Source organism: Centruroides sculpturatus, unplaced genomic scaffold (assembly GCF_000671375.1).
Source record: "Centruroides sculpturatus isolate CEXI.00-Female unplaced genomic scaffold, Cexi_2.0 scaffold1300, whole genome shotgun sequence".
Taxonomy (NCBI): Eukaryota; Metazoa; Arthropoda; class Arachnida; order Scorpiones; family Buthidae; genus Centruroides; species Centruroides sculpturatus.
In genome coordinates, this window is record NW_019385442.1 from 54652 (window position 1) to 80828 (window position 26177).

A 26177-nucleotide genomic window follows, 5' to 3' on the forward strand; every position below is an offset into this window, starting at 1 on the left:
AAAAGGATGATCAGGTATATAAACAGATTAAAGGTGAAATATTTATGCCAAACATAAAAAATTAATTTTTTACAATATTTCATTTTTCTCTTCACCTGCTGAGATCATCAATCATGTAACTAGTTATCTTGACAAAAAAGGACTCACGAATATTCTTAGGAAATAATATTATCATATTTAATTTAGATATTCAATGAAAATTATAGCGTTATAAACTTCATTAAAATCTCATGAATTACAGCGCATTACATTTATATCATCGCAGAAATGAAAAGGTGCAGATTTAATTAAACAAATAACGATTTCGATCTTGATTTTCGCAGTTTTATGCAAATGATCAAATTTCAACATTTTAACCTTTGTTTATGTTATACAGAAGCGTAGGTGTTTTATGGAAAATTAGTTGATTCTTATTGGAATCATGCATACTTTCTGCATATGAAATTATCATTTGTAAACTTCATATCATTTCTACGCATCTTGCTTTCATAAAGACGACTTAATTTATACAAGAATTAAACAATAATAAATATGCATTTTGTTTTTAGGGAAAAAACATTTTAATTAAATATTCTTTGAATTGTTATAGAATTAATTTATAAAATTTAAGCCTGAAACACCTGAATATAAATCCTACAATTTTAAATTAAATTAAAAATCGTAGAATTTATATTTAACTTTTCACATTTTTTGTTTCCTTATTTAACTTCAATTTAATATGAAATTAAATAAACTTTATTACAATTGATAAAACTTCTTAATAATAAAATTCGGATAATTATAATTTATTTTTATTTATTTACAGGGTGTTTTTTTAAGTTAAAAAAGTTTTTATATATCAAATTAGTAAGTGAAAATTGGTTAAATTTTATAATTAAATTATTATCATTTACCTTTACATTATAAAGTAATTAAAATGAAGAAAACATTTATTTTAAACATCAATTAAAAACAAATAAAACATCAATTTTTAATGGGTTTTTTTTCTTTGTCTGTCCTATGTTTTTACGTATGTATATATGTACTGTACAGTACATTATATATATTATATAGGCCTATTATCCTCTGAATCTATTGAAGATCTAAGCTTTAAATTTTAGGTTCTAATGTTAAAAGCAAGAAAAATAATTTTTATTTGCAAAAAAAAAAAAACGCAAGAAAATAATGTAATTAAACCTTTCTAACATTTTTACAAAATTGAATTTAATTATATATTTAAATTATTAATAAAAAGAGAAAAACGCTTATTGAAAAGTCATCATAACTTTTTATTTTCATTTCATTATCTATCTGCAAATGCGATAACCCAAATTAATAAAGATAATAAAAACAATAAACCTAAGCAAGATAATAGACAAAACATCTCGCTCTGCTTTATCAAGGAATAAAGGTTAGAAAAATAACCCTCAAATAAGTTAATAAATAACCAATGAGAATATCTGTTTCTGTTACTGACTAAAACACACCTCTCTATTGAAATAGAAATAAAATTCACGATACGCAGATTTATAATCACTCGATGTATTTGTTTCAATTAACGTTTATCTTACTTTCTATTTTGCATTCGATCTAAAAAATAACTTAATAACAAGCTTGTTTTTAAGAACAAATTTTGATTAAACCGCGATATCGATTTGCAAAAGCAAATTTAATTAAAAACAAATCATCACTTTTTGTGTTTGTATAAAATATTAAGAAATATTATTATTATATCAAGTACTGTATCGTGTAAAATTAATTTATTTGAATTTATTAATAAATTAATTTTAAAATTAAAAATATTATATGTTTAATTTTTGAGCTTCCATATTAAAATATTTTAAAACAAATACAATGTAATAATAATAATAATAAATATAGAAGTTAATATATTATATAGTAGACCTGTATTTTCATCTGATAACGTTGACAAATGTTAGTAGCTTTATTTACAGTGCATGCTCGCTCAAAATGGAAGAGGAAGAAATTTGTTCAGTAATATTAACCTACTTAATAACGATTTAAGGATTAAAGCAATATTTCTAGTTATAAAAACAAGAAAAAAAAGGTCCACGGCGCCATTTTTAAAATCGAGTAAAACACATTTCATGAAAACATAAATTAATTTTTGTATATAACGTTTAGACGGTGGAGAAAATTAATTTACATTTTTATGAATACCCAGTTATATATACAATTACAGGCGAGGTAAAAGATAATTTACATAATTCTTGCAATGCAAGGAAGCCTGAACTGTACGTCTTTTTGTTGCATAGCGGCTGTCAGATATTTGGATTGTTTCTAGTTATACACAAGAGATGAAACATTACAAATAAAGATGATTATAGAATAATTATAATTATAAAATTACAAAATTAGAAAAACATATAAAGGAGGTTAAAAAAACAAATAATGAGGTTAAATAAACATTAAAATATATATATTTATAAATAGGAATATTTTAAATAATGAACTAAATAAGTTTAAAATTTAGGAAGAAACAGGAAAATGATAAAGTCCTATTGTTAATCTGAATCATAAAATTAATAATTATTCAAAAATTTTGTTTCAGCTAATTTCAAAAGGGGAAAAAATGTAGAATTGATGCGGTGTTACGTTTTTAAATCTTAAGTTTTTGTATCCATTATAAACTCTTTTCATCCTTCCTTCTTTTTTAGAAATTTGTTGATTGTAAAAAATACGACATAAAAAGAAACTTCCATATTGCACTTTAGTCATAATTTATTCGATTTGTGTCACATTCTTGCTGCTCTTTTTAAATTTGGGGTGGTGCTTTTATCATAAAGAGTACGAATATGGGTCACGAGTCCTGTGAACTCATAGGGTGAAGGGAAAGTCATCCAATTATACGATTTCCGGGTGAAGTCGCTACGATTTTCGAAAGTTTAGCATAATTTTGCTTTCGTTTTTTTCTGTTTTAAATTTATTATTAACGCGTAATTAGGTTCTGCATCCGAATGCTTAACTCGTAGCTAATCTACAAATGGGATTTGAAAGCTTACCGAATCCAGAAAATAAGTATGGATTTTAAAATAAAATAGCCTTTAAATTAATATAAAAAAAGATAAAAAAATGGAGACAAGTGATTTACAAAATTAATTAATGTAGTTTTGAAAAAAAAAGAAAATTATAACGTTTAAATGCTTTCTACTATTAATCAAATTTCTGTAAATAATAAATATATATGAAATAATTCTTTGTAGAAACAACTTTTAATAGGGAATTATTGTTCTTCTCTACAAGAATAATAAATTTTATTCTAAGTATTCTTAATATTTAAAATCTTTAAATTAATTCGATTAATTAACTGTACGTTCTGTAAATAAATAAATAGAAACAGCACATTATAAAAATATATATTAATCAAAAAAATATATATAATCGAACCCTTTTTATTTTAGCACCTGCTGTCCTGATACGCGCATGAAATGACAAGAAGGTGTCATACCATCTCTTCAGTATCTTCCTCATGACCCATTTACTCTTCCAGTTACCTGATTGGCTCTTCGGTGCTTTATGGAAATCCTTTCTCCGGCTATAAAAATGTATTTAGCTTCCCAAGTTGCACGAAAAGTGGACAAAATTTGGTAAGTAAAAGAATATTCAAATATATAACCCTATCACTTCTATGTTTGAAGTATACAGGCCTATTTAATTTTTAAAAACTTCTTACATTTTTCTTTAATAGTACATCCAGTTTTTCGACTAGTAAAAATAGTTTTTAAAGATATATTATTTTATAACTAAATTTTTATATAATTTTATTTAATTCACACAGTTTAAATTTTATAGATTTAAGTGAATTTATTTTTTATATGTTTTTTATAAATTAATAGTCTATATATAATTAATTAAACAAAAATGAAATATTATAATATAATTTTAAGTATTTTAAATAAAAATTCTGTTTAATTTTTCATTAAAAATAGTTAAATTTATTTTAATAATTTTAACGCTACTGTAACGAAACTAATGTTTAATAATTGTATAGACTATATAATAATTTAGTAATTAAGCTAACAATATAAAAATAATTTATAAAATTTAAATATACACTAATCAGAAAATCCTTAATTTAATTATTTTATTTTGATTAATTTTAATACTTAATCTAATTAATACATAACTTTTATTTTGAATTTTTATTGTAGACCCGAAACATGAAAGTGCTTTTGATATTGTTAAGTAAGTTAAATACTCTAATTTAATACTCTAAAGTTTCTTTATAACGTTTTAAAATCTTAACATTTTTAATATTTGTATATAATTCCTAATTATAGAAAAAAATTTAATTAAGTATTATATATATACAATTTTTAATGTTTTTAGTTGCTGTCAGTTTAGCTTTGACAACAAAGCTAAGGGTGAGTGTTGATTAATATTTATTTCATAGAATAATTTTTATTTTTATTTTTTAATGAATCAAAATTTAAGAAATAAAATATGTTTGACTATTCATTTAAAAATTTTCTTATAATAAAAGTAAACATTTTAATAATTAGTAACTTTGATTTTAGAGAAAAAGACAAGCATACGAACTCCCTGACGGCGCACATTTATTAATTGGTTCGATCAGAACAAATTTCTTTTGCGATAAAGATGGTTATTTTGCTGATGTAGAAAATCATTGTCAAATTTTCCACGTTTGCCATACATCATTCGAAGAAGGGAAAGAGCCAAGAACTCGACAGTGGAGTTTTATTTGTGGAAATCAAACAATATTTGACCAATTAACTCAAACATGTGCTTTCCCAGAAGATGCGGTTCTTTGCGAAAGAGCACCAGAATTTTTTTATCTGAATGAAAGAATTGGAGACCCAAATGCATTATTCTTAACAGATCAAGATATAGTAAGAGCGGAAGCAGCAAAAGCTGACCGACCATTTCAACCTCCACCGCCACCTCCAAGGATTCCACCGCCAAGACGACCAGGATTTCAGGGATAAAATTTAAAAATTTATATTAAAAATTCGGTGATGGCATTTTCCCATTATAATATAATATTATCTAGCTATTGAGCAATTGTAAACTTTGATGTAACATGCTCAAGTGTTGAAATATATATATTTATAAATGAATATATAATTACTTCAACAAATTGCATTTTTTATTGTACACAAATACAAATAAAAAATTATTTGTCAATTTGTATCTTTAATAAGTGAAATTCATTAAAATTAAGAGAGCTCGAATAATATAGGCCTATACTAAAAATATCTCTGAATTAGAATTTTAAAAAATTGAAGATATAAAATATTTTAAAAGAAATTCATATTTTAAAATATTCTTAATTTTGTCAGTTAAAATATAACTTCAACTTTTTAAAATTCTAATAAAATTTTAATTAAAAAGATATTTAATACAAGTTATACAAGGAAAGGATGAAAAACTGCAACCCACTTTCAAAGCTATGAAGATTTATTTTCAACAGCAAAGAATAGAGCTCGTTGAATAGAATTTATGAAGGGCTCAACCCATCATAGACAAGTGAGATCATATATAAGTTATATATGTATACATCTATTCTCGCTTGTGATGGGTTGAACCCTCCATAAATAAATTCTATTCAATATATATCTCTTAAAAATAAATTGTTAAATAAATCTTATATATTATATATATAAGATTTATTTAACGAAAATGGATAAGTCAAACTTCGATTTAGCGCCAACATTTGTTTGCCTTGAAACTTGGCATTAAATCTATTGTGGTGTTAAATTAAAAAGTTTCAATCTGAATTCTATGCAGTAATGAAATTTCCATGTAAGTTTGACTTTGATAGTTTGAAATTTACATGAATTACTGATAAGAAAATAACGTTTGCAATGAAAAACTGTACATTTAGTAATTTACAGATACTGCATTTGATATTTTTGGAGACGATCCCTTCACAAGTATTCACTGGATATTTAAGAGAATGATGCTATTTCCATGTTTGATTGTATAAGTAATTTTCTTCTATACTGCTGGCCAAGTAAAATGCAACACCACGTAGAACTCTAGATATTGCACGTGTTGCATTTTACTTGGCCAGCAATGTAGTACAAAACAATATCTTTACAACATTATAATTGTTAGCTCTAAGAAAATAGCAAACAATATTTTATTTGTAGACTCTTTTGTTTACTGAATCGAAATTTGTTTGAGGTCCTTTACCTCAAAGTTCATTAGAAATCAAAACCAGAAAGCCAGAATTGAGACCCGACGATCATTCTAATCAAGTGGCTAAAAATATTTGATAACGTGATTAATAGAAATCTTCTTAAAAATTTATGAACTTTTATCTTATATTAACTATTTTAAGACAATTTTATTAATTTGTAAATGAATGCATGCATTTATTTATTTATTTATAACAAAAATACGATAGATTAAAATATCAGATTTACAACGATCCTCAATTCTTTATGTTACATGATATTTTATTTCACAACTAACAAATTTTTTTCAATAATGTTGATAATAGAATTTATGAATAAACGTGAACAAAATCCATTATTATTTTAAGTATAGGCCTACTATATTTTTAAAAAATATTTCAATAATTGCATCTATTATCAATGTAAAACTAAACATTTTATAAAGAGATGTAAATATTTTTTACTTAATATTTATATACATATCATCATATCTATTTTCCAGAAAGGGATAGGCAGCAGGCAAGAAAGATCACACGCATCCATTTATCATATCCCTGCAGACATTCACTCCCTCATACCTCTTTTGTTTCTGCTACCTTCATTTCTCTCCTAGCACACTTTCCCACACTTCTCATGATCATAATCTTTCACTCCAAATACTTATCATTTTGTTCCAACCAGGATTTTCTGATTGCTTCCCTGTTTTGCTTTCTTTCCACTCTTTCGAAGAACTATACTGTATCCAGTACAAAACATAATATCTTTACAACAACTCTGTTCCACTCTATATTCTATTCAGCAATTCCTTCTCGTTTATTTTCATATTCTGTTTGTTTTCCGTCATTTCCAGACAACCATCTTTGTGTTACAGGCATTCAAACACAACTCTTTACATGCTTCGGCCATCTTCGACACAAGGATCTATAGTTCTTCGTTACTCTTCGCTAACGGCACGGTATCGTCTACGTACAGCTACAGTCAAGATATGTATTTATTTCCAATTCTCACTCCACTCTTAGGTATTCTAGCTCTTTTCATACATGCATTCGTGTACACATTAAACAGCCTTGGAGACATCACACTTCCCTGCCTCATACTCTCCTGAATACTACATTTTGTCTTTTATTTTTACACATGCTCTGCTATTCAGAATTACTGCTTTTACATTATTTTACAGTAAAATACTCTATCCCATGAATTATTACCATTTAATCTATTTCTGTAGAAAATTACTGTATTTTTGCACATAAAGAAGTTTTTATTAGAAGTTTTTATAGTTAATATTTGTTTATATTTTCATTATATTACAACGTATCTTCTAAAGTATAAAATTTTTGATAATTACAAACGAAACAAATATGAAGAAGACATTTTAAATATTTTACCAAGTAACGATTGATGCTGTATCTAGTAAAATAGTTTGATTTTTCTGAAAACTTAACTGGCCTATCGGAGAAATTATTGCTGAGATCTGGAAACTTTAATTTTAAGATAAACAGAATATATTGACATATTTAAATCTCAATGTAATTCTCAATGAAAATTTAATGTAATCTGAAATTAACCTTATTTGAGCAATGTAAATGAGAAGTGGTGTAAAATTTTCAAGAACTGTTCGTCACTAAATTCACTATATAAATTAGTATCATTTGCAACGAGCATTCTTCATCCATCTAACGTCCATATTGAGCATTTGTTTTTGATGATGCACAGTACGTCTAGACCAGAAAAAATAGATGCAATGTTGACTTAATTAAAAGTATAAAACTATTTATAAACTTCAATTTTAACTTATTTTTCAAGAATAAAATTTGATATAAAAAGTAAAAAAATATGTTAGAAAAACAGGCGTATGCCTGGAAGTTGTTATAAAAATTGTTCATTATATACTGCATACTGAACAATTTGAACAATCATGATCAAACAGATAACAGCACAAAGAAAAATCCAGTCTGAATAAACTTTTACATTCTTTACTTTCAATCTATTGATATTTATTCCATTCTATTATCTTTGGTATATACTTATATTGAAATTACTAAACACTAGTGAAGTTAAGAATTTTAATATATACTGTATGACATACAGTGTATGTCATACATATATCCTGGCATGTACAGTTTATACATGCCAAGATATATGTATGATATATCGTAGATATTACTATAATGGTTAAGAAAGTAGGTTAATATGTTCTATTTCCTCCTTTCAAAGGTGCCACTATTCTTATACATCGCTTTCATGCAATGACATAGCTTTCCACCAACACCAGTAAATATATTTGAATCAGAATAAATATAAAGAATCTGATTGAAAAAAGGATGATCAGGTGATACACGGAAATTGTATGATACGTTATGTGCTAGATGATTTCTCCAGATGTGCCGCTTTTGGCACGTGTGCCATAGGTTCGCCGCTCCTGGTGTAGTCTAATAATTATACTAGGTCCGATCATCAGTTGCAGAATACTGACTACCGGAGCTGTTTTCTATACTAATCTATGCTTTACGTTTTAATTATTAGAAAACAAACTGTATAATCCTATATTTGACTTTTATTGTGAATAAAAATATTTAAAAGAGTCAATTCAAACACAGAATTATACACATAGAAAGATGGAAATTAGAGCTTGCATCGTAAGAACAACTTACTTTCAAAAATCGCATTTTTATAGCTGTTCTATTTTAAAATCTTTATAAAAACTTTAAGTTATTTAAGTTTGTCTTGATAAGCGATAACAGGTGCTTATTTTTGTAAAACTAAATAAAAGATATAATATAATTTTATGATAATTAATATAAGATTAAATTTTAGAGAGATAATTAATAAAATTGATTAATTCTTTAATTTACTAAGTTCAAAAATTCCATTCTTTGGAATTGTAGACTTGTACGTAATATGCAAAGTGAATAACAGATTACAATTTTCGGTGAGACATGACCACCTGACTAAGGTATTTATCATATATTAATTTTATCAGATAATAAGTCTATTAATTTTATTATGTAATATAGAATGTAATATAATAATGCAAAGTATATTTTAAAATTATTGTTATCGATATTAATTTCGTTTCTAGGGAGGGGTGTTTTTTTTGTAAATGGCAAAATTTTTATGGTTACTCGATTATTTTCAGTTTACTTTATCAGCCGTTTATTAATACAGTATTTAAAATTAATTTAATTTAAAAATATTAAAAATCATACCAAATAATTTAAAATATTTAATACGGGGTGTTCATAAAGTCTGAAAACAATCTGGATTTGATGAAAATGCTATGTTAATGAAGCATATTCATCGGTAAAAATTAAAATTAAATTATCAAAAGACCATGTAGTTCCAACATTTCATTTTTGTAAAATATATATAAAATAAAAAATTCTAAATAAATAAATTACAGAAAATAAATGTGTGATATAGACTAGAGGACATCATTTACTTATTAAATATTATTTTGCGGATAATAAATTAAAGGAATGAAATGCAGTATTTTAACAATAACAGTTAATTAGAAATTCCAAATTTGGAACACTGTCAAAAGCCAAAATACATTTAAATTAAGTTAAATATTTGATACATCTTTCTAATAAATGTGTTTCATCTATCAGATTTTAATAAATTTAAATTAATACTTCAAAAAAAATTTATTTAGAAATTAATTTACTCACTATTTATTGATTTATTTTAAATTCAGATACTTAAAGTGGAATTAAGAAACATGACTCAAGAGCTACTCTCTTTTATCTTACATTCATGCAACTTATTCACTCAAAACGGTATTCAGAAACAAACGATCAATACAAGTCATCTCAGAGGTGAGTGGAAAGTGAGTGACAATTAAGGAGAATCAGGAAGACCCTAAAATCACACTTAAATTAAAGATTCTGTGTGTTTACTTCCATATTTTGTAAGAATTTTATTTCTTATCATCAAATGCAACAAAAATTATTGTGTCAACGTTTCTAACAGGAAAATACATGAGACACTAAAAGCAATGAATTCAATTCAGTGACACGGCATTTATTTGGCATACATTTGAAAATACAAACGTGTACTTTCCGGTGCATCTTTTACCCGAAATGCTTGGGACCGGAAGTGCAAAAAGAATCTGTGGAGAACACTGACACATTCCCAGTGCTTTGTGGAATTTTCTATTTGCGCGTCGTATCGGCATTGAAAAAACTTTCGTATTTTGGACGTTTTCGGAAGTTTGGAAAAAGGATTTTAAACCTATATGTTATATATTATTTTTAATACTGAGTATAAGAACAGGTTCAGCTTTGTATATAAATTGCATAATATACACTTTTAGAAGCACTATCAATTGTAGACATTTACTCGCATTTCTCTTCAGTTGCAACCTTTCAGGCTTATATTCTCACATGCCTTTTTAAATTATTTTGATGTGTTCTAGCAAAACAGGGCAATCCCTTTGTCATTATATTATATATTATACATAGGCCTCTAATGTGTAAATATGTAAAAAACCTATTACTTAGACAATTTATATACAAATCTGGACTTGTTATTATACTCAATATTAAAGATAATATATAAATATACTTACAAATGTATGCTGTGTCACTAAATTGAATTTATTGTTTATAGAATCACGTGTTTTCCCCTCAGTCAGTTTTCTTTATTGTACATGTTTGCTTTCGGCCTTCAACTCCGTTTAATATTGTTTTTCGGCCGTCACGAACAATTTTCTCTGCTTAGATGTCATAACTCACACTTAAACTTCCGATAACGTCACAAAAATAACAAAATAAGCACGTTCAAATGCGATACCAAGCGACTACGTCGTGTGGTGATTGCACTTACGTCACAATTTAATGACGAAAATATGACGATTCCCTGATATGCGCACTCGTGTTAGTCACTAGAGATGGGAAATCCTATTCGGCTTCTGGAGCTGGAACTGTTCCGAGTGCGAAGCTGTTATGACGGAATGATTCCTCGAAACTGCCTAGATGCAGTTAAGGAATGGAATCAATGAATAAAAAACATTATTCCATTGTATATGGAAACGGAATAGCGGAAGTAAAACATGAAATCATATTACTCTCAAGACTGTAGAAATAAATAAAATGTTTTCGATTGTTTTCAAGTTATGTGTCATAATTAATCAGTAGCCTGTATATAATATAAAATAGAATGTTTGAAGATGTCTGTCCTCTGTACACTTCTAAACCTTTTGATAGATCCTCAGCAAACTTTTAATACATACTTGTTCTCTAGAATCCTGTGAAAAATATAAGCTAAGATGAAACCTGGTCACCCTACACCTCCCCGATTTTATATAACTTTGACAGTGATAAACATTACAATGATAGGCTAAAATAAATTTTAATATATTCGTATCTTTGTCTAATTGGACCTTGTTTGGTAACAGGATTCATTGTACTGGTGTGGTTTCCGATTAGCAAATAGAGGAGTTTTAAAAATTGTTATAAAATATTGTAAATCTGCTGAAGACCTTCAGAACACAGACAGGTGTACAAGTGAAAATAAAGATATTTTGTTTTGACTTTTTGACTAACAAGTAAGATCTCTATATGGTAATCGGAAATCCTGCCTTTACTAAACAAAGTCCAAGTAGACAAGGATACAAATAGAAATTTATAAAAAGTAAGGACAGAGGTAAGAAGAATTAACTTTTAATATGGTTTAATACTTTAAACTCTTTTTGCCTTCTAGGCATTAAAAGAATCTTTTAGTCAAACCTATCGTGAATTTGGCTAGGCACACAATGGAGCAGCTGGGTGGTGAGGTACAAAGTCCGATATATCCCGGATGACCATTCCTAAAAAAAGTCCTGTGGTTTTTTGATCTTCCCGGATTTACAACATTGTGGCATTGCACACTTTCTTATCAAGATTGCCAAGACAGCAAAGGCGCTAGCTAGTCGTTCTGGTTGATCCGACATCGAATCCGGCAACCCGCCACGAACTTTTTACGGGTAATCTTCGAGGCCCCACTTCTCCATCGTAAGCATGGCCGAACTCACAATAGACAGAAAAAAAGCCTTCTTAGTGCCCACAAGCGGAAATAGATGAAAAAATACTGTACTACAAAAAGTATTTCTCCTTAAAATTTTGTAAACTAAATATAATTTAATTGTTTTAAAAATAAATTTTAAATATAGAATGTTTCTAGTATGTGTTTATGTTACTAAGTAATAAACGAATAATTGAATAATTTATTTATATTTCAGAATTAATTACAAAATTCCAGATAAAGAACTGATAAGAATTAGATAAACAAGTCACAGGAAATTAAATATAATATTTTTAAAAATCACTTTTATGTTAACTAATATATCCAGATTATAGTTTTTCAAAATATTATAATTTCTACTTCTTTCTTTCTTTCCTCTACATGGAAAGAAAGAAAAAAGTAGAAATTAGTATAATATTACTGTAGTATAAATTCATATGGAGATTCTATTCTATTTCGAAATTTAAATTTTCTTCCTTATTGTGTAAGGCGCCCCTAGTAGCAAAATAAAGAAACAAGCGTGCGATATGGCTTATGATGTGCGATTGTATTGCGGCAAAATAAAGTTTTGTAATTGTATTTATTATTTAGCATAATTTACATGGAAGTAATTGACGAAAACGTACTATTTGGAAAACGTTAATCGCCGAAGGGATTAAACGAGGTTTTGATGTATAACTGAGATTATTATCGTAAATTTTATTGGCTGAGTAATTGTTTACAGATTAGCACGTGTTACTGATTGTTTCCATGACATATCAGTAGCAATGCATATAAAGGGATTCCTGTAAGGTTTTCCGTAAAATTCTCTGTTGTTTTTAATCTCATCGCTTGTTTTGCTATACAATAACTAATGTTAACTAATAAGTTGTTATCGATTATTCTATTTTCCTTGAGTTTAACTTGTCGAGAAGAATGCGCCGCTAAATTGAAAATTGTTCGGAGCCCCGAATCCCCTAGTCCTGTTGTTATAGGTAATTGTTATAAAACTAAGTTTAAAAAATATATATATTCTATAAACTCTTATAATGGATAAATATTTTTTAAAATTTATACTGTTGCTTGAGTTAAAGTATAGGGTAATTAATAAAACTAAAACCATTTTTAAAAAGTGTATGTTCTACTTTTGAATGTTATGTTATGAAAGTGTTTTACATTATGAGAGTACAGAGTTTTTAAATATATTTTATTCTAAAATTTAGTATGTAAAACATTTTCTATCTTTTTACTTTTCCAGCTGTTATACAGTATATGACAGAGGAAAAGTATGGAAATGATCCAAAATAACCCATAAAGATTTAAAAATTTTTGGACTTAGGGAGCCTTGAAACATTAAGAAATAGGAAAAAAACAAAATGTAGGGTTTTTCCTGCATGTTTGGATATTAGTGTGTGACATGATTTTGTTCATCCACTTTGAAGCTTAATAATTACTGTGCCTTTCATCAAAACTTTCTGAAATTTTGCAGGGAGGTTTGGGTATTAAAGGGACTGATGCTATTAAATTTTGATGGTTAAAGGTTTAGGGATTGGGGAATTACATGTCCTATCTTGAGTGGGGTCAGACTTAATGAAGATTTTATTTCTTATTAGCATTTACAACTTTTGTTTTTTACTATTATTTATATATATATACAAGTTTTATATATATATATAAAACTTGTCTCAACATGAAGATTTTTTCCATTTTATAATAATAATAATAATACACAACTCGTTGCTGGATTTTTTATGTTAAGACATTGTCAAACTTTATTAAAGTGTTTAATTATCAGTTGAGATATCTATATAAAAATAAAAGAAATGTAATATATAATTTTTTGTGTTCTTACATTTCAAATGTAGGTTCTAAAAACAACTATGCTGATTTCAATGACTTTTATTGTTAGCATTTACAGTATCTAAAGTAATGTTTTTAACCCTGCACAGTTCATATAGTTTATAGCATGATGTGTGCAGGGCTTTTATAGCATTATAGTACTATACTTGTATAATTATAGTTACTGGTATGCACCAGCGTTACTTGGCTTTCAATAATTGTCTGTTCAAATGGTACTGTACATGCGTATGAAATGCAGAGTTAGTGTCCCAGCTACAAACCCACAAACCATATGCTTTTAAATAACAAAAAAGAAACATTGATATATTTTTACTAGAGAGATATAGGTATAAATTAATTTCTTTTCTGTTCATCTATTTGCTCAGTGTCTTTTAGTTTTTTTATTTTTATTTTTTTGTGTATAAATCCAAATGTACCATTCTTAACCTAATATAATGATATTTACTACAGAACTGAAAACTGTTGTATTAACTATATAATATATATACACATATAATGCAATGCAGATGCACCAATATGATTTCGTTTTGTGAAGCATTCATTTGTTATAACACATGCTTGAATACATTATTAAAAAGTTAGTACTTTCAAACCCATGTGGCAAAGAAAGATTGTAAAAATCTTTTTTTTTTTTGTCTTTACAATGTTACATTTCCCCTTTCTTTAAACAAATTTGTACCTGTATTCCAACATTTAAAGCATGTATTGTTGGTATAAAATTTGTTTTACATTCAACAATCATAAAAAATTAAGCATTTTGTTCTAATTGGTAAAAATGAACAGTTATTTTTTTTTTTTTAAATCATTTAGAATTACTCTTGACAACAATGGAAAATTAACAATGGAAAAAAGATCTTAAATGGTTGAAGTCATCACTTGGATAACATTTGAACTCACGGCATTGTAAGGTTTTTAAATTGAAATCACAGAAATTAGTATAACATAATGTGAGACGTTGTTAAAAATTGTTGTGATTGTAAAAAAAAGAACAGGCCATGTGCTGTTTTTTTCTGTTTCCATGCTCCAAAAGTTAATCCCTTTTGTTCTCAAAGTTCGAAATGCAAAGTGACAGGTGGCTAGGTGGAGCGACATTGGCCATTTGTTTGATACAAGTAACGTGCAGAGATATTGCATCTGTGTCACATCACATAGGGATAAAAGGCTAATAGATAGCCCTTTTTTTTTAACTTAGGAAAAATTTTTTTTTATATCTAATGGCCAGAATATTATGCAATTTCAAAACTGTAATCTGTAGTTAAGTGTTACAGGAAATGCATAATACACAGCATTGTAGTCTACAATTATAATTGTACAAGAAAATATATTTCAATAAATGAGTAAATTTTATCAACATTTATATTTTAACTTTTTTAATTAGAGCAAATCGTTTGAATTATTATTTGACTATTATTAAATTTTTATTGTTACTTAGTAATAATATTACTGTATTAGTTAAAATTTTAAATTAGATGTGGATTTAAAAAATATTCACACATTTTTTTTTATAGGAAAGGTTGCTTTCTTCACAACTTTTTATTGTTTTAAAATTACTGTACTTTTGTTATAATTAACACATAAACATCATAAAAATCCAGCAAAATAAACATTAAAACTTTAGTTTATTTATTAAAACTGTTTTAAATGTTCATCTTTAGGTTATTGAAAGAATTTGTTACTTTTATTCTATTTTTTATATCTGTTCTTACATAGTAATTGAATTGCATTTCTGAAGATTAACAGTTTATGTTTGAAAGATTTAGAACATACTGTTATATAATTAAATCATTACAATAATATGATTTAATTATTTAACAGTATTTTGGTCTGATTTATAATATTTTACAGAACAATTATTAATATTTTGTGTGTATAACAGATATTGTGACAGTTATTATTAAATGTTTATTTACAGTACCAGGTGATGGGGGAAGTCAATTTAAGGCAAAGTTGAATAAACCAAATGTAAAACACTATTTTTGTGACAAAAAAACGAATTCTTATTTTACTTTATGGCTTAACTTAGAGCAAATGATTCCTTATATACTGGAATGTTGGGTTGATAATATGAGGTAAAGTATTGTTTCGTGTATTTTCTTATTTGTTAATATGCTTCATTTATTTATTTATAGAAAAATATATTTTATTTAATACTTATTGATTAAAATATTTTTGTAGCTCTGATGATAAATAGAGTCATATTAAGAAATAAAAATGCATCTTATCAAAATTACATGAAATATAAAACAATAAGTGTTGTTATCGAAATGCAAAGAAATGAGAATATTAAATTAAATAACTTAATCAATAATTTAATTAAGAAATTGGAAAATTATCTATTATTTATTTGTTATTTGAGTATACAATATATTGTAACATGGTTCTAACTCCAGCTGTAAACATACCTAAACTTCAACTTCAGCTACTTTTAAACTTTAAATTATAATTAATCTTCATATCTTTCTAAATAGCAACAAAAAGACAAGTATCTTTTCATGTTAATGATATTCACTGCACTGTACATTATTTTTTTACTAAATTACAGTGTTGCATATAAAACCAAACCACCTTAAATGATGAAGTATTGGTTATGTGAGTTTGCATAATAAAGCTTTCAAAGAAATTTTTTGACTAATTTTATTATCTCATTTATCCCATTTATTTTTCTTCTGATATGAAGATTACAAAAAATAAGATTTTAATACTATGTGCCACAAAATTTATCCCAAATTTTGATGACATTCTTTCAAAAAACCAGTTGCAAATTTTGTATTGGTTTATGTCTGTTGATATTCAGAAATAAGAAAATCTTATTCTTTATTTTTGACTATATCTTTTGGTACCTGGCTTCCAGTTTTATCTTTTACAGCTCACTTGGCCCTTTTTTTTAGAAAAAAATTGAACCCCCTGCTTTAAATTAGTGACAAGGTTGAATTTATTCCACAGATAGTTTAGTTAGTTCTTCTGTAGTTTAAATAGTAACTCAGTGGTAGTCAACCTGGTCCCTATCACCCACTAGTGGGCAATTTGAGCTTTCGTTGTGGTCAGTAGGGGTTTTGTCTGATGCTGAAGCTACTTTCTGTTATCACTGTGCATCTATGACTCACTGACAGAGCAGGTTGTACTGTAACAGTGGCCATCACTCAAGTTGATCTCGTTTCATAGTGGGGTCGGCATTGCCAGATTTAGCTACTTTTTTCAGTTTGGCATAAAAAAAAAACACTTGTCACACTGGCAAAAAAATTTGTGTATATTATAAACATATGCAAAATATAAATAAAAAGATAAATTTACTACATAATTTTACTAAATCACCACTCAAAAATTATGAGTACTTTGCAGTTGTGCTAAATTAACTTACTGCGGAACCAGTGGGCAGTTAGAAAATTTTACTACTAACAAAGATACGAAAGTGGGCGGTAGGTATAGAAAGGTTGACTATCCCTGTAGTAATTCATGCAACCAGCCCTGAATGGTTTAAATAAAGCATTTGTTCAAAAAGTTTTTATAATTTGAAAAATGTAATACAATACAATAAATGCTCATTTATACTTTCTTTTATTAAATAGCTTTAGACCTAATACTGTTTAAAAAGTGCATCAAACTAATTTGAATCTTATTAAAGATTTTTGATTTGGTAAATAATATTTGTAATATAATATAACTTGCATTTTCTGTAGATTCAGATGGAATCTCTATCCATAAAATTAAGTATAAACTTAAAATTTTTCTAACTTTAAAGGAGGGCATGGTAATTCCAGCCACAAAACACAAACATTATCTCTGCATATCTGTTACATAAACAGCATGCTTGTCACCAATAATTTTATATATTGTTTGAAAAGAAAAAAAGGTTCCCTATGTAATGAAGATAGTTGAGGAGAGATACTGATTAACGGGATGATTTGGGAGAGATCACTTTTGGAGGTCTCCTCAATGCTTGATTTAACTTCAAATGGGGTAATTCCAAGAGTGTCATGAGTGTCATAAGTGCCATTGACTTTTGTAAATTTTTGAAAGCAATTAACTCCATGTAACTGAACAGATTGTACAGTACATACACAATCTGCCCTGAAAATTTTATTGAAATCCATTCATTGGTTACAAATATATTGCATAATGCAAATAATGAATTTTATTCTTTAAATTCTATTAATTATATGGATTACTACTATTTCTAATGTGAGAAGATCAAAGAGGATGCTTGCTTTGAACTACCTCTTGCATGAAATATCCTTATATTCTCCTACATAAAAATTTAATCTTTATTATTTCATATTATGATTTTTTTTCTTACATCAAAATATCTCATTTGTTGACTTATATGATAGAAAATTATATAAAATTAAATTTATATGCATACAGGTATATTAATTTTTAATATTTTTTAAATAGATTAGTTTATAACAATGTAACAAGAACTACATCAAATTCACCTGGTGTTGATATTATCATTCCTGGATTTGGTGAAACATCAACTATAGAATATATAGATCCTAGTAGAGCGAAAATAAGTAAGAATGTTTTTATACTTTGCTTAGTCACTTCACAAAAAATCTTAGCATTTTGATTTTATATATTATTATCAATATTTTATGTATATAATTGTAATAATTATGATATTTCAATATGTATATTTCAATAATTAAGATATTTTGATAGTAAATTATGAAATTTTAAATGATGATGATATCTATTTGAATTCAAAAATTTTCTATATTTCTTCTGTTTTACCAGTATTTTTAGGAATTATATTTTGTTTGAAGGCTGCATGTTTGAAATAATGTAGGTAATAATTATTATTATTTTATTTAATATACAAATAATTATATTTTTTCCCAAAAGATTCATAAATTTATATACTTTCATTTTGGAATATTACAACATATCTAATATGTTGATGTTAGCAGCAGTTACAAATGCAGCTTTTCTTGTCCTGATCTCACTGATTTTTGATAGATATCTTGAATTGATTTTATTCTCTTTCTCAACGAGATTTCTCAATTTTATTAGATTTGTCATAAAATGTAATTGATAACATACACAATATCCAGGATGATATCACAAATTTTTAGTGGAATCTGTATATCTGGTAACTGTGCATGCCTATTGCTAATACTGTAAACTGTTCTATTCTCCTTCTAAATCTTTTCTGAAAAATTAAAAGGACAATAGGATGGTTTTTTGCTTTAAAAAATGGTGTTTGTTAGAAACTGTTATTTTCTGACAGATATTCTTGAAGGTGTGATTTTTAATGAATGTGGGTTTTTTTAGTTTGATTGTTAATGCCCCTGAAATAGGTTATATGAACTGGAAGAAACTAGGATAATAAAGATGTAAATTCTGGAAAGTCAATGTTTTGGATGACTAGATTAGACTTATCAGACAGCTTAAATTTATTACAAATTTAAGCTTTTAATAGATTAAAATTCAGTAATTGCAAGTAGCATGAAGATATATATATATATATATAAAAATGGACATGTATGTCCCTATATTTCACTTTTTTGCCAAAACTACACATCGCACATGAATGGTGTTTGTATGTGGTGGTAGCCCCAAGTCTTCATTCGTGCATAGGGGTGGTTGCGTCTCGATAGCTATAAGGGTGCGGGAGATGTGAGGCTAAAAGTGGTTGAAAGTGGCTTTCTATTTCGAATGTTTTGTTCGAATTTGTTCGAATTAAATTCGAACATAAAATTCGAATATTGGTTCGATTATAGAACGATTGTAAACGTTCCAGAAACGTTGAAAATAGTTCGTTTGACTAAACGTAAAAATTCTCTAATTAGTCTGGAAACGGGGGACCTAATTCTTGCATTCTGTGAAAACGGGTAAGATTAGCTATAATGTAATTATCTTAATCTTCACTATCGTTACTTTTTGCCCAGCGAAGCGGGTCCTTGCAGCTAGATTCTAGATTACTTAGAAAAACAGTCTTTTATATATATAAAAAAAACTATATTACATACAAATAAAAACCCAGCGAAGCGGGTCCTTGCAGCTAGTTAAATTATAAATTTAATGATAGTTATTTTTTAGTTGAATTATTATAGTTTCTTGTAGAACTAACATGATTTACACTTTACAGAATAAAAGTTTATATCATAACACTTCAACATTAAAGATGACTTAAAATGTATCATAACACTTCAGCATTTAATATAAAATGTTGAAGTGTTATGATACATTTTAATTGTATGTTTTTGTAATAATCATCAAGTATTTGTTGTCAGTTTAGAAAAATTTTTATTTTTAAATGATTTTTCATTTTGAAAAATAAAAAAATGAATTTTCTTCATTATTATTATTTCAGGTTCTTATTTTTATGAGATAGTCAACATACTTACAGCAACAGCTAATTACACCCGGGGAGTAAATGTTAGAGGCGCTCCTTATGATTTCCGTAAAGCACCCAGTATGTTTTATTAAATTGCATTGTTTAAGTGTAATGCAATTAAATTTATTAAAATAAACTTTAAAATTGTTTTATTAATACAGATGAACTTAAAGAATATTATGAACGACTTAAACAATTAATTGAAGAGACATATAAAATAAATAAGAATTTGAGAATTCTTATGATTTGTCACAGTTTAGGTTGTCCAATTACTTTATATTTTCTTAATAATCAGACATTAGCTTGGAAAGATAAATATATCAAAGCACTTGTGACACTAGCTGCACCATGGGGTGGTGCAGTAAAAGCTTTAAAAGCTTTTGCATCTGGTAAGTACAATAAATATTATTCCATCTATATTATATATAATTTAAGTTCAAATAAATAAATGAAAACTTGTATAATTTGTGATATCTGACTTTGACATACAAAATAACTGATTTTTTACAATTTAAACTTAAGTAACATTAGTTTTAGATTTTTTTAATAATTGAAGTACATGTATCCCTCATATAAGACAGTAGTTACATTTCAAAAAGGTGCTGTGTTATATGAATCTATGCTATATGAAACAAAGGACTAATGCAAAACATAGGGTTACATTCCAGAAGTTAGCAATGAAAAAGAATTGTATACTTTTGTTAAGAGAAATATGTTTATTAAAACAATCAATACTTTATTTCCAATAAATAATTAACTAACAATCACAATTAAAAGTACCATATTATGCATTAATATTAATTTTAGTTAAACGAGGGTTTTTCATTTTACAAATTGACCCACCAATGGCCAAATGGTCTTCGTTCTCTGAACACTGGGAGTTTGGTTGTGAGTTCGCACCTTGCTCAGACAGATTGGCCATATGGAGTTTTCCAGGTTTTCTCTACGTCTGTAACGCCTAAATAGGGGCCAGTTTCCCTTAAAAAGATCTCCCAGCAGGCATCCCCCTAGGCAGATCGCTAAGTGTTGCATTGTCATAACTAAACAAACAAACATTTTACAAAATATTGTTGTCATCTCAGCTTTTTTGTTGTTCTTGATCAGAAGTATCAGCAACATTTTCATATTGTCTTATTTAAACATATATTTTTTAACGTCATTCATAAAAATGTTTATATGTTATTAATTGAAAATTTGTTCTACTGATCACATTTGTTCAGTCAAGTACCAAGCAATCTTTTTCCAGAATTTGTGTTCAAATACCAAATTATTTGAGTACTGAGATACCACTGTATTTTGTTTCATTTTTACAAATGATACCTACAGTTAAAAAAGTTTAATAAAACTTTTCTAAATATGAAGATTAAACATTTTTAGGTAAGTTTATTTAATCTATAAAATGAAAACATGGTGTCAGTCTTAAGGGCTAAAGTCTGAAAGCAACAATAATAACACCTGGTTGATAGGAAAGTTAGGGCATATTTTTTCTTCCTTGTCCTATCAGTTTTCATTAAAGTAAACAGGACAAAAGCATAAAATAATTTGAAAATTTTAATATTCTAAAATCTATGGACAAATTTGAGACAACAGCATGCTTGCTTACATAAAAAATATTGAATAACAAAGTTTACACTTATAAATTGTGAAATTTTATATGGAGGACTTCCAAAACTGTGTTGTACAAGAGATACCTGTGTTTTTCTTTCTCTTTTTCATACAATGTAAAAGTTTTTATAGATAAGACTTTATTGATCATATTTGACAAACTTTTGTTATTTTTGAAACTATGATATAAATAGTAGCCTAATCAATATACTAGTTCATCACACCCAATATATGATGAACTAGTATATTGATTCATTGATTTTCTATTACAACAAATTTCATATGACAATATTTAAAGAAATTTAAGAGTTTTTCAAATGCATCCAGTGTCCACAAAAATATTTTTATTGTAATGCTATTTGTTATTAATATTTTGTATTATATTTTCAAAACAGATATAGATTATATTTGTGTTAGTCATGCTAAACTGTCAGAATGCAATAAGAAAATGCTTATTCAATCAAAAACTTCAGATTATGAGGTGTTAAATAGAATTAAAAGAAATATTTTAATCTTGCAAGCACTTTCAACGTAAATATGTACGCCGTCTTCAGGCAATTCAAAATCGAATAGAGAATTCGAACAGAACATTTAAATTTAAACATTAACAATATTAGCCCTAAGAAATTAACACACCTAAGAAAATGCTTATTATTTTTTCTATTGCATGTATCATCATAGTAGAAATGATTATTAAAAAAAATTATTTTGAACTAGATGATTCTTGATAATGACTAAGAAGGATTCAATTAGAATTTAATAAGACTATCTAAAATATAATTGTATAATTGCCATTATTTTTAATAAAACTATTAATTAATAAAAATTAAAACTAATTGTTCAAAACATTTGAAAACTTTTACATGTAATAATAATAATTTATAAATGTCAAATAGTGAAAATTATCATCAAGAATCAATACATCAGATTTAGTCTTCACTGATTGTTTAATATTCATACAGCTTTATGGACATGTTAATTTCTAATTCTTTTCTGAATCTATTTATTTTACTTAAAACATGCTATTTTAACAATTTAAATATATTATTTCAAATATGCTTTTCTAACTATGCTAACATATATTACTAAACTGTAGCACATTATATTAAAAATGCATTAATCCAAAACTATCAAAATTAGTTTTTTACACAGAATATGAAAGATGTGCCTCTTCTTCATCATCATATCATTATTAAAGATAAAATAACCTGAAATGATTGAATGCAATTTCTTCTAATAACTTAAAATTTTTCTTAGAAATTTGTTTATTTTACCTTTTAAATCAAAATGAATTGAGAGAAGTCAAAATAATTTTTTTGTACTTGAGGTACAAATTTCTTTAGATTTCTCTCAAAATCTAAGGAATATTCATTCTTTTACACAAAAAGCAGAAATCTTTCAAGCTCTAATAAATACATTTTATTATTATTTTGATATTAATTTTTGTTATATTTATAACCTTTTAAGGTGATAATCTTGGAGTTTCTTTACTTGATTCTCTAACTGTAAGAGGTGAAGAACGAACTAATCCTAGCACAGCTTTTCTGTTACCTTCAAACCAGTTTTGGAAACAAGATGAAGTTTTATCCTATACGCCTGTTAGTAACTACACTGTTTCAAATTATTATAAATTTTTTCAAGATCTTAAATATCAAACAGGCTGGGATATGTGGCTAGACACTCATAAATTAATTCATAATCTTGAATCACCTGGTGTGGAAATACATTGTTTATATGGTACAGGTTTACAAACAATATCTCAGTAAGTATCAATTATTTGTTTTATTTATATTTCCATTTTTATATAATTAGTAAGTAGTTATTGTAGCAATAAATTTAAATATTCATAGTAAAATATCCTGAAATTGAAGAAGATAATTTAAACTTAAATATGCCTAAATAAATAAAAATGTTTGAAATTACATTTTTGTTATGTTCTAATTTAAACACCCACATTATAATATCCAATAATAGTTCTAAATTTTAACAGATAATAGTTTTGCAGAATTATTTTAATCAGAATACTTTTATAGACTAAAAATAATCATTTTACATTATTGGAAATGAACAATGTACAGTGTGTGCCATTAATAAATGTCCACAGGAAAGTAATGCCGCAAAGTTTATGCGGTATGTCAGCAGGACTGGGTTTTGTTGCATGAATAGAGGAAATGTTCCAGTTAATTCATTAATGCCAAAATTTAGTGTTGATAATTGAAAGTGAAACCACATTAAAGGGTAATTAGAAGATAATACAAGTGATAAGAATTTAATATGGTGAAGTACGATTACAGATTTAAATTTTGTTACAACTTATGTTCAAAGTGGTGACAATTTTCAGCAAGACAGTAATGAAGTCTGTACTTAAATGAAATTGTAATATTTATGCAACAAAACCCAGCCCCTGCTAACATATAGCTTGACCTTCAGCATTGCTCTCCTATGGACAGTTATTGTTGGTGCATCCTATATATTTATTCATGAAAATTAAGACAGTGAAACTAAATTAACCATTCAGCAGTGACCAGTGGATATATCTGTCGGGTGATCGTATGGCACTGGTGAATGACAGATATATCTGCAAAATTCTTTTGTGGATATTGCCAAAAACTACCGCAAAAAAAAATTCACATAAAAAAAATTATGTAACAATTAAAAAAAAACATTTCTTTACTAGACATTACCATTTCGGAAAAAGATTTTGTAAACAGTTATGAGAAAAAACGTGTGAAAAAATACTTTAAAAATTTCCCATGTTTATTCTCCATTACATAGGTATAGCACCATACCTGACTAACCCACTGCTGAAAGGTTAAATGTCAGTATACAGAATTTTTTAGAAATAACTATTATTAAACAATTGTTGGTAACATTGTTTCAAATTACAGTATTATATATTTATTACTTATTAATATGTTAAATTTTAGAAACTAGATTTATTTATAAGAAGTATTTCTTAATGTTTACAGGTTTTATTATAAAGATATGGATAGTTTTCCTAATTCTTATCCAGAACTTGAGTATGGAGATGGTGATGGAACAGTGAATGTAAGAAGTTTACGAGGATGTTTAAGATGGACAAACATATTCTATAGAGAATACAAAAGTATCGATCACATGAAAATCTTACAGCATCCACCAGTTTTGGATTACATTCGTAACCTTGCTGTTGGAAATTAATAATGAAATTAAAAGATTTTAAAGTGTTATTTGGTTATTACTTTTCCTTTCAACATTTAAATATATCTACTAGCTTAAATAAATATATAACTTATATATCTATAAAATCTTATTGAATAACTAACTTTCATTACCTTTTAGACATGTATCANAAATAATTATATTTTTTCCCAAAAGATTCATAAATTTATATACTTTCATTTTGGAATATTACAACATATCTAATATGTTGATGTTAGCAGCAGTTACAAATGCAGCTTTTCTTGTCCTGATCTCACTGATTTTTGATAGATATCTTGAATTGATTTTATTCTCTTTCTCAACGAGATTTCTCAATTTTATTAGATTTGTCATAAAATGTAATTGATAACATACACAATATCCAGGATGATATCACAAATTTTTAGTGGAATCTGTATATCTGGTAACTGTGCATGCCTATTGCTAATACTGTAAACTGTTCTATTCTCCTTCTAAATCTTTTCTGAAAAATTAAAAGGACAATAGGATGGTTTTTTGCTTTAAAAAATGGTGTTTGTTAGAAACTGTTATTTTCTGACAGATATTCTTGAAGGTGTGATTTTTAATGAATGTGGGTTTTTTTAGTTTGATTGTTAATGCCCCTGAAATAGGTTATATGAACTGGAAGAAACTAGGATAATAAAGATGTAAATTCTGGAAAGTCAATGTTTTGGATGACTAGATTAGACTTATCAGACAGCTTAAATTTATTACAAATTTAAGCTTTTAATAGATTAAAATTCAGTAATTGCAAGTAGCATGAAGATATATATATATATATATATAAAAATGGACATGTATGTCCCTATATTTCACTTTTTTGCCAAAACTACACATCGCACATGAATGGTGTTTGTATGTGGTGGTAGCCCCAAGTCTTCATTCGTGCATAGGGGTGGTTGCGTCTCGATAGCTATAAGGGTGCGGGAGATGTGAGGCTAAAAGTGGTTGAAAGTGGCTTTCTATTTCGAATGTTTTGTTCGAATTTGTTCGAATTAAATTCGAACATAAAATTCGAATATTGGTTCGATTATAGAACGATTGTAAACGTTCCA

At 26.9% G+C, this 26177-nt stretch overlaps 2 protein-coding genes and 1 long non-coding RNA gene across 8 annotated transcripts in view; all 3 read left to right on the plus strand.

The window, feature by feature from the left end:
- Window positions 1-5035, plus strand: part of LOC111639059 — a 23922-nt gene extending 18887 nt beyond the window's left edge. For 3 of the 5 annotated variants that reach the window (XM_023384829.1, XM_023384828.1, XM_023384832.1), the window contains 4 exons: window positions 3402-3587; window positions 4152-4185; window positions 4330-4364; window positions 4518-5035. In XM_023384829.1, the coding sequence (XP_023240597.1) occupies window positions 4161-4185; window positions 4330-4364; window positions 4518-4946 (489 nt within the window). In that variant the 5' untranslated portion in view covers window positions 3402-3587; window positions 4152-4160 and the 3' untranslated portion in view covers window positions 4947-5035. Of the gene's footprint in view, window positions 1-1315; window positions 1391-2678; window positions 3019-3401; window positions 3588-4151; window positions 4186-4329; window positions 4365-4517 lie in introns of those variants that run through there. The other 2 variants (XM_023384830.1, XM_023384831.1) reach the window with 2 other exon arrangements.
- A 3751-nt stretch (window positions 5036-8786) lies between these two features.
- Window positions 8787-10242, plus strand: LOC111639057. The gene is made up of 3 exons (XR_002759001.1): window positions 8787-8881; window positions 9026-9093; window positions 9835-10242. It is a non-coding gene; the product is annotated as an uncharacterized LOC111639057 (long non-coding RNA).
- Window positions 10243-12661: 2419 nt separating this feature from the next.
- LOC111639055 (group XV phospholipase A2-like) lies at window positions 12662-25238 on the plus strand. 2 transcript variants are annotated; one of them, XM_023384826.1, is made up of 7 exons: window positions 12662-13114; window positions 15892-16048; window positions 18372-18490; window positions 20293-20394; window positions 20478-20705; window positions 23389-23683; window positions 24891-25238. In XM_023384826.1, exons 1-7 carry the CDS (start codon window positions 12994-12996, stop codon window positions 25099-25101), a joined length of 1233 nt encoding a protein of 410 aa, XP_023240594.1. In that variant the 5' UTR covers window positions 12662-12993; the 3' UTR covers window positions 25102-25238. The 2 variants fall into 2 exon arrangements, with proteins under 2 accessions (XP_023240594.1, XP_023240595.1); XM_023384827.1 differs by lacking the exon at window positions 12662-13114 and adding an exon at window positions 14813-14882.
- Window positions 25239-26177: the final 939 nt, after the last annotated feature.